This window comes from Zonotrichia albicollis, chromosome 3 (genome assembly GCF_047830755.1).
Source record: "Zonotrichia albicollis isolate bZonAlb1 chromosome 3, bZonAlb1.hap1, whole genome shotgun sequence".
NCBI lineage: Eukaryota > Metazoa > Chordata > Aves > Passeriformes > Passerellidae > Zonotrichia > Zonotrichia albicollis.
The window spans coordinates 79,432,021-79,440,915 of record NC_133821.1 but is presented as its reverse complement, the minus strand read 5'-3'; the positions used below and the strand labels follow the sequence as shown (position 1 = coordinate 79,440,915).

Genomic DNA, 8,895 nt, shown 5'->3' with positions numbered 1-8,895 from the left:
TAAAGAGGAGCAAAGACAACTGGGCAGCAGCAGTTCGCGCACGGTGTCCCCTGGCATAGGGCGTCCCGAAAGGAGGTGGACAGCTGTCCCGGAGGACAGCGGATGCCCCGAGGGCCCTGGAGCCGGGCGCCTCCGTGCGGGGCTGGCAGCCCTTCCCGCGCCAGGAGGGTGGGCACTGGAGTTCCGCAGGGGCCGAGGGCGCTGGGCAGGGCCGGGAGCGGCTCTCCCCGAGCGTGTGGCTGCGAGGGTGTGCGTGTGTGCCGGAGGGTGCGCGTTTTGGGGCGGCTTCTCCTTATCTCCTTGTTGTTTGCAAACGGCCGGGGCGGGAGTTTCAGACTTTTCCCCCTGGCCCAGCTGGGGCGGGACACCGCTGGGCGCAGCTGCCCTGCCTCGCGGGGAGCGGGCAGGGCCCGGGAGCGGGGCCAGGGGCTTGTTTACCGCTCTGCCGTACCTGTGTGCAGGCTCGGGGCGCTCGCCCGCCTCCCGCCCCTTCTCGGCGGCCGTTAACCGCTGACTTCCAGCCTCGCCCTGCGCTTCCCCGCTCCCCCTCCCCGGGCGGCCGCCGCACCGTGCGCTCGCTGCCGCCGCCACGGCGCGGTCCCGCCCCGCTCCACCCCCTCCACCGGAGAGCCAGAACGGCGGGCGAGGTGGGGGGGGGCCCGGAGAGGAGCGTGGCTTCGCCTGCCTTTCCCCGGCCCCCCTCCCTCCCTCCCTCCTCCCCTCCTGCGGCCAATCGGCGCGGAGGGAAGCGCTCTGTGTCGCTGACGCCCCCGAGGGAGCCCCCCTTTTAAAATAAAGCGGCGGCGGCGCGGCGGGAAGAGGGGGGTGTGCGCTGGCCTCGCTCGGTCCCGCACGCCGGCGGGCGGACAGATAAACAGAGCGAGCGCCGCAGGATGCCCGCAGCCCCCGCGGCCAGGGGCTGAAGCGAGCGGGGGACGAGAGGTCGCGAGGAGAAGTAAAAGGAAGGCGGGAGCGGCGCGCCTGGAGGGTCTCACGCCCGCTCCGCGGATGGCACCGGTGAGCGAGCAGATGGAGCCGCAGGGCGCGGGGGCAGACCCCGCCGCCGCCACCGCGACCCCCCTGCCTGGCCCGCCGGCGGGCGAGGAACCACGGCGGGAGAACGGCGGCGAGTGGCGCCCCGGGAGCGGCGAGAGCGGGGCCCAGCCTCCTGCGGCCCCGGCGGAGGAGGCCCCCGGCAGCCCGGGCTGCACCGGGAGCGCTGCGGCGCCGGAGCCCCCCGAGGGCGGCTGGGGCTGGGTGGTGATGCTGGCCGCCATGTGGTGCAACGGCGCCGTCTTCGGCATTCAGAACTCGTGCGGGGTCCTCTTCGTCTCCATGCTCCGGCTCTTCGGCAGCAGCGACGACAAGCAGCTGGTCTTCAAAACAGGTGAGGGGCGGCCGGGGAAGGGATCGGGGCGGCTTCCAGCCCGCTCCGTCTCGGGCCTTCCCCGCCTGCAGCCCGGGCGCAGGACGTGTCCCGGGGTCCCGGCTGGGGGCTCTCGCTGCCGAGGCCGCCGGAGCGGGACCCCTCCGGAGGGCCGGGCCGGGCCGGAGCCTGCTGGGGCACTCGGGAATACCCCCGAGGGGAAAGGCCGCTGCCCCGGCCGGGGTGCGCCCTCACAGCCCTGCCCCCGGCAGCACCTCCGGGGTGTCGGGGGAGAAGCTGCGGGAGAGGAGCAGGTGTGCTCCCGCTTCTTCCACCGCTGCATCTTTAGGCATCTGCTGTCGTGCGTTATGGGTTACAATGCACACTTCTGGTCGCAGAAACCTTTATTGCCCTGCCCCCGTTAGCCTAAAGGTTAGCCTAAATCAAGATCAATTAAGAGTGGGGTATAGTGACACTTAAAATGTGTCGAGAATGGGCTTGACAGTTTCCAAACCCGGCATTTTGATGTGCAGATTTGCTGCTGCGACCAGTGTCATGCAACTCACCAGTGACGTTAATGATATTTACTAAACTTTAAAGACATTAACAGCACTCTCACATGTTACTGATCTAAAGCGCTTTAGACACTAAGTGTCAATTAGTTAAAAGGTGAGCATGCATTCTGTTTTATTTTATGTAAGTTTTCTATGGAAAGTGTCTTGTGCTCTGGCTTTGTAAGTTGAGGAAATGCAGTTTTTGGCCCTTGGCATAACAACAATTGAAATTAAGGGGCAGAATGAAAATTATATTTTATTATAGTAAATAATAAAGTTGACTTACGTAAACGATAGCTTTGTGTTAAATTATTAAAATGAAATACTGACAAATAAAATGTCTTTTATGTTTTTGTTAATTTCTTTAAAAAATATCTAGCCTTGCAGACTTGTAAGCCATCTAGAAAAGTTTTCCAGTACAGAGTGGGTGTTACAGACCTTTTGAAATTTATGTCTTCCTTAATACTTGCATAAGTGGGCCTAAAGTTGAGATGTTAAGAAGTTAATTTTCCTCCTGCAGCTTAATAACTATTTCTGTCTGAGGCAGAAAATCAGGGCAGGTGTTTAGACTGAAGTAGGAAAGCTGAAAAGCTGTGGTGGTGCATTAAGTGATGTCCTCTCCAGCATTTAAACAGCTTGCAGTGATGTACAAGGTGTATTCCCCAGTGTTCTCGAGCTAGGAAGATGGGAAGCTACGTTTGCACGCCAGGCTGGGCAGTGCCTGTTTCTCAGAAGGGAAATGCGCATCCAGCAGTAGGTGCCTAGGCTCCTTAGCCTGCACAGGAGAAGAATGCGATTCAGAGAATGTGCTGTGAACATTTGCATGCTGCCCTGGGAGCTCCTGGCCAGTCAGAAGGGCATGAGCAAATGGGTGGCTGATACTCTGCCTGCTCATTGTAGGGAAGTGTAAAAATTGCTTTTTCTGAGTATCTTTTCGGTAGTAACAATTTCTTAAAAAATGTCGTGTACTGAAAAAATAAAAAAGATCTTTAGGTGGTAGTGCAGTAGTCAAAATAATCAACAAGAGAAAATTTCAGCCTATCTCCTGCCTTCCAGAAGGGTAATTGCATCACTGATGTCTAAGTGAGGCGAGATTGTGGGTGTGCTTCACTCCTGTTTTTGAAGATTTGCCCAATTGCAGAAAACAGAGGGGGATGGGGGGGTGGGGGTGGGGATTTGGAACCTGGCTTTAGAGCCAACTTTTGCATCCTGCTTAGAAGAGCAGGAAGAGTTCTGAGTCCTGGATATAGCCAGCACCTCCTGTATTGCTTTTTAAGTGATGTGAGGGGGAAAAATAGTTACAGCTGCACTTTGCTTTGTCAGATGTACTCTGGTTTGAGTAATGCAGAAGGCACTAATTCTGCTTCTTCTTTTTTTTTTTTTTATTAATCCAAATGAGTTCAAACTGGGGGAAATGCTGCAAGATAGCTGCCTTCCCTAGATGACTTGTGTGCATGTGAAGGAGGACTGCAAATACATGGAGTAAACAAAAGCACAGCAGATAAAAAACGTTCCTTTCCTTTCCCTTCCTGAAAGTCCCTTGATGAGTTGGGGTACTGGAAGGGAAAAGTCACTTATGATTTTAGTGTTAGAGAAAAGTTTAGCCTGATCATTCCCATGGTATTGATTCAAATACTTAATCTGCTGACTCTCTTGTGTTTGGACTGATTGCAACTCAAACCTGGCAGTGGTAACTGAGTTAGTCAAGTTTAATGAATTGGAAAACTGGAATTTGTAATGAAAGTTTTCTTGCTGTGGGGCTTTGCTTTGGAAAGCAAAGTTTAATAGTCTAATCCTTCTGGAAAAAAATATTCCTCTAATATCTGAAATGCTGCTTTTTTTGAGAGGCACGAGTATTCCAGTTAATTTCTTTAAGGACCACAGGTGTCTGTGGAATTTTGCAGTTGATCCACAGCACCGAAGAATTCAGGTCTGTTAGTTGTTTGGGTTTTTTGGTTTGTTTTTAGTTTTTTTTTTTGTTTGTTTGTTTGTTTGTTTTTTTTACTACAGGATTGCTTAGCTGTTGCCAAGAGCATATGTGTTGCCAGAGGTTTTTGTGTGCCTGCTCTTTTGAGACCAGTCAGTAGTCATCTCTTGCCTGGTGTTTTTCCTGAAAAGAGGAATTAAGTAGGTTATGATAAAAGCTGCTTTTGGTATCTCTTAACAACATAGTGTAATATCTTAAAAGTCAAAATGCAAGGCAAAATGGGAGGGCATTACATATCATAGGCTATGCTAATTTTGTTAGTGTTAGTAGATGGGTGGGTGTTTTTCAGTGTGGAAGGCAAAAGGGGAGGAGGCAGAATGGAGGAAGATGTAGTCAAGAAGTGACTCTGCCTTGCAGATGGGGAGTGGAAGAAACCAAAAGTATGAGCAGGGCAGTTTACAGCATGCAGCATCAGCACTGGATAAAGAAGTTAAAGAAGTATTATTAACATTGTTGCTGGATTTAGGAGTATTAATGGAAAAAACTTGTGGGTCATAGAGGGTTCAAAAATTCCTTCAAGGGACACCTTACCTTTTTATGAAAAAAATTTGAGTGTAACTAGTACACAGTGTTTTGGTATTTATATAAGCAAAGAAATTTGATTTTTGCTAATGTCGTGCACTATATAAGCAACTCCATTGTTTCCTTGCGTAGCCATTTTTTGTTCAAAAAGTACTTGATTCACAACTCCAGAAGAGGAAAGGCCCCTAGTGTAAGTAAGTATGAAACTTCTAGAAAGGTGTGCCTGAAGTCTCAGGAAACTACTCTGTTCATTGTTTATAGTTCATTGTGTTTGAGAAATGAGTTGGGTGGAAAAAAACAATGGCAATGAAGTGCAGGAGGCTCGTGGTCCTTGGAAAAAGGGCAGACCTAGCTGGCCTCTAGTGTCTAAATACAATTGTAGTCTGGTCACCCTTGAAGGGAAAGGATTTGGTCCAGACCAGTCCAGGGTCTGGACAGGAAGAGCACTTGGTTCCTTTCCCTATTGGAGTTGTCACATGGGGATGAGGGGCACTGAGCCAGTCCTGTTGTTATCTCAGATATTTGTGTGAGCCCCATCTAGTCCTGTGTTTTGCTCTCTTGCCTCTGTTATATAGGTTTTTATGTGCATATGTACCCATACTTGTTTTCAAAAGGCAAATAAATGCTATGATTCTAATGGTAACAGAGATAAAAATTGTAGGTTTCATTAAAAAAAAGATAAAATTACTAGTTCCAGTACTTTAATTGCTTCTATGTTTTGCAATGTTTGTAGTTGTTCTATGATTTGCAGTGCTGGTTCTGTAACTCCACTGGATTTTTCTCTCATGTGCAAGTATTGAATATACCTGTGAGTACAGGTATCACCTGCACAGGGCACATGTACTCCTGTCAGAGTTCTGCATCTATGTGTTTGCTTTGTTAGCCAGTGTTCCTGGAAAACACCCCCTCTCCTTGCCTGGACTGGTTATCTGTGTGCTTGTATGCCTCTGGGCTTGGCTCTCTTAGGTGCAGCCTTTGGTGACATACCTGCATATCAGCATGATTGATTGGCTGCCTCAACACTGTTGGCACCATCGCAGCTCTTGGCCCTGGGTTGCTGAGAGTTTGATAGGGCAGGGAGGAGAATTCTGATTTTACTTTCACATTCAGGCTGTAATTCAGATACTGAGGAGATAATGTTGAATGACTACAAAGATCTACAAGAGATAATTTCACAGGAGAGTTTGAAGTTTTCCTTTACTCTTTTCTACAATCTTTTGATATCTTTGTGAGTTTCTCTCCAGAGATAAAGACCATCAGCAATTTTGATATAATTCAAGTCCTGTTGTGTCCTTCAGAACCACACTTATGTTTCTAAATCTATGGGCTGCTGTATCCAGTAAACTGGGAACCTTGGCAGGCTGGACCTATGTCACGTGGCTTATGAGAAAGCAACTGGCTTTTCTTTTTAAGAAGTAGTAAGTCAAATTTGGAACACAGAAGTTATCAGAGTACGCAAGTATAATTTGTGTGAGGTACAAGGAAGTGTATAACTGCCTAACAGCTTGGTGAATAAGGGTTACATTGGAGTAGAGGTTGAACTTCCACAAAAAGCTGGACTTCAGTATTGAACAGAAAAATGGCTACACAAGAAAACAATGGAATTGCTTATATAGTGCACATGATTATCAGTGCTGCTGTAGTCTACTTTCCTTCTCATGTTTGCTTGGCTGCTGAAACAAGAGCAGTGAACCAACAGTGAGTTCTAACCTGAAAACTAACTTGATATATAAATAGTGTTTCATTTTATTCAGCTGCAGTCATTTTTGTATTCCTTTGACTGGCATTGTGATTAGAAATACCTATGTAAATGAAGATTCTGGAGTAGTTGATATGATGATCGGGTCAAACTGGAAAGTTGAAGGCAATTTCTGTAGTATGCGGTCTTTGTTAAGACCAGAATGACTAATACCACTACTGTTTTTGCATGCAGACATGCAATGTCTTTGTACCTTTGGAGCATTTCTCTTGTAGTCTTGTCAACTATTCTGCAGAGTGATTACTTAGGTTGTATTCTTGTGAGTTTTTTTTTCCTTATATAAAATTTCACATTGGTTAGGTTCTTCCTGTTCCAACTGCAGGTCAACTTGCAACAAACAACTTTGTTAGGGAGAATAATCTTCCTAATATGCCTGACAGCTAGTTTCCAGTTAATTTTTGTGGTTTTCTTTGGGGGCAGTACTTGAGTTTCATAGTGATGAAACATCCCTCTAGAATTCTAAAGATGATTGGGAATTGTCACTGCTGTGCATTAAATCCACGTGCCTCAAGTTATGAACTCTGGTGTGCTGCCTGTCAGACAAAACTATATCCTCTAAAATCTCCTTCATGCAAATCCACTGAAATACTAAGTTTTACTGTGCTCTACTCATGACAGTTTTGTTGCATGTGAAATACATTTCATACTCCCAATGTTATTTATTTGTCAATATCTCTGTTGCTCTAACTCTCTGTAATGTAGAGAAGAAAGGTACTGTGTCATTTTACAAAATGAGGCCTTGCTGTTTTCTGGCATGAGTGATGTACACTAATGACATTGTGCTGTCTATTTTGCATTATTTACATAACATAATGTTTTTCTTGCTGCTTATTATTAGTACCTGCAGTCAGTGAAGCTTAGTTCACTTTGAAGTTTTCCAATGTGCATTACTCCTTGCTCTTCAACTTTGTTTTGTTTAATTGGTCCCTGTAGTCTGTTCAATGCCATCTTACTCATCTGTTTTTTGGCTGCCATTCTTTGAGGTTTCTCAGATCCCTTCCTCATTTTTGAGTTGCCTTAAATAACTGCTGTTTAAAGGGGAAGTTAGCAAAGTCTGTAACATTTTTCTTAGATTTAGCAAGTTGTACCCATGCTTAGTGTTTGCCTATCCATAAACATGTTTTCGTCTTTCAACACAGTCTGCTTGCCTCTGGATACTTTCCATTTCCTGATAATGTTCAGTTTCTTTTATCATGATTTCTTTAGCCTCCTGAAAGGCATTCAAGATGAAGGCCATCCTGAAGTTTAAATATTATTGAGTTACTAGTCTTGAATGAAGCACTGTTCTTAAACTATGATAGCATAATATGTATATATGTCTATTTACTCTTAGCCAGTCTGAGTTAATTAGAGATAATAACAAACTCTAGCCTCCACTTAGAGCAATGTCTACTAGAGCAGGCACCTAATGATCTTGCCCAGTTGGGTTTTGATCCAAGGATGGAGACTCCACAGCCTCCGAAGTGCCAGTGTTTGGCTACTGTGAGCAAAGAAGATTTTTCTTACCTTTAAATGGAATTTTCTCTATTTCAATTTGTGTCCATTGTCTCTTGCTTCTCGTCAGAGCACCACTGAGAAGAGTTTGGCTCATTCTCTTCACATCCTCTCATGGGGTATTTGTGCATGCTCAGATTGCCCCCTGCAGCCCTTCCTGCTTGAACCTAACCAACCCCATACCTCTGCATCCCCTTGCTGGTTTCACAGTAGTAATCAGACTGCCTGCTCCTGCCTCCTTCCAGGCTTTTGACACTTGAAGGTCTCAGAGAAGATGAAGTCAATCCATTGTCACCTCCAGTGTCATGCTTTGGGCTGACCCCCTCCCACCTTTCCCTCACCTGGTAACATAAATACTGGTAAATAAAATACTGGTGCAGTAAATACTGCACCAGCACACACCTCCTCAAGTGTCTGAGTGCCTGCTGCCTGCCACACTCTTTTAATAGAATTCTCCACACCAAAGATCATGCTTTGAAATGAGAAAAATGTTCAGAAAATTCTAACTTTTATTGCTGTGTATTGCTAAGGAAAACAAGCATTTTCAATAAGCATCTATAATGCTCAGCAAATAATTACCCAATGTGAAGTTGCTTCTGCTCTGTGAACTTCAGGGAAGGAGATGCGGTGATTACTTGCATCCAGGCTAATGTAGCACTGATAATATAACTGTCTGGTTTTAAAATAGTCTTTGTGTGAAGGAATGATATAGGTTCTTTCTTATGTCCTCCACACACTTTTTTTATTCTTTAATTTTGTGAACAAACCATGCAGCCTTAGACCACTGCAGTTCAACCTTCAGCAAATATGTACAGAAAGTACAAGATCACGAGGGAATGTTTTCTCAGAATTATCCTATCTGTTTGCATTTCAGAAATATAATTTATTACAATAGCAGCAGCTCTGTTTTGGATATTGCCTTTAATTTTTGTGGGAACTGGATAGGAATGACTGGTTCTAATAGCTAAATTAATAGCAGCCCTTTAGTAAGGATGGGACCAATTTAAAAATGATCAGCGCTAGTTTGTTCCCACACACAGGAAGGGATTACTGGGATGTTGATTCCAGTCTCTGTTATCAGCAGCATGTCTATAATCCCATGGAACATGGTGTCACTTACATGGTAGGGACTTGTACTTAGACTGGAAGTTGTAAAGTAATTCCCTTGCTGACTTTTTTCTGAGTAAGCACAAATAGTGCAATCTTTGGCTGT

General features: G+C 46.2%; 1 protein-coding gene across 1 annotated transcript in view; it reads left to right on the top strand.

Moving 5' to 3' along the window:
• Positions 1-572: 572 nt before the first annotated feature.
• Positions 573-8,895, top strand: part of SLC16A10 (solute carrier family 16 member 10) — a 65,719-nt gene continuing 57,396 nt past the window's right edge. The window contains exon 1 of the mRNA XM_005485127.4: positions 573-1,387. Coding sequence (XP_005485184.3) covers positions 1,009-1,387 — 379 coding nt within the window. The 5' untranslated portion in view covers positions 573-1,008. The remainder of the gene's footprint in view (positions 1,388-8,895) is intronic.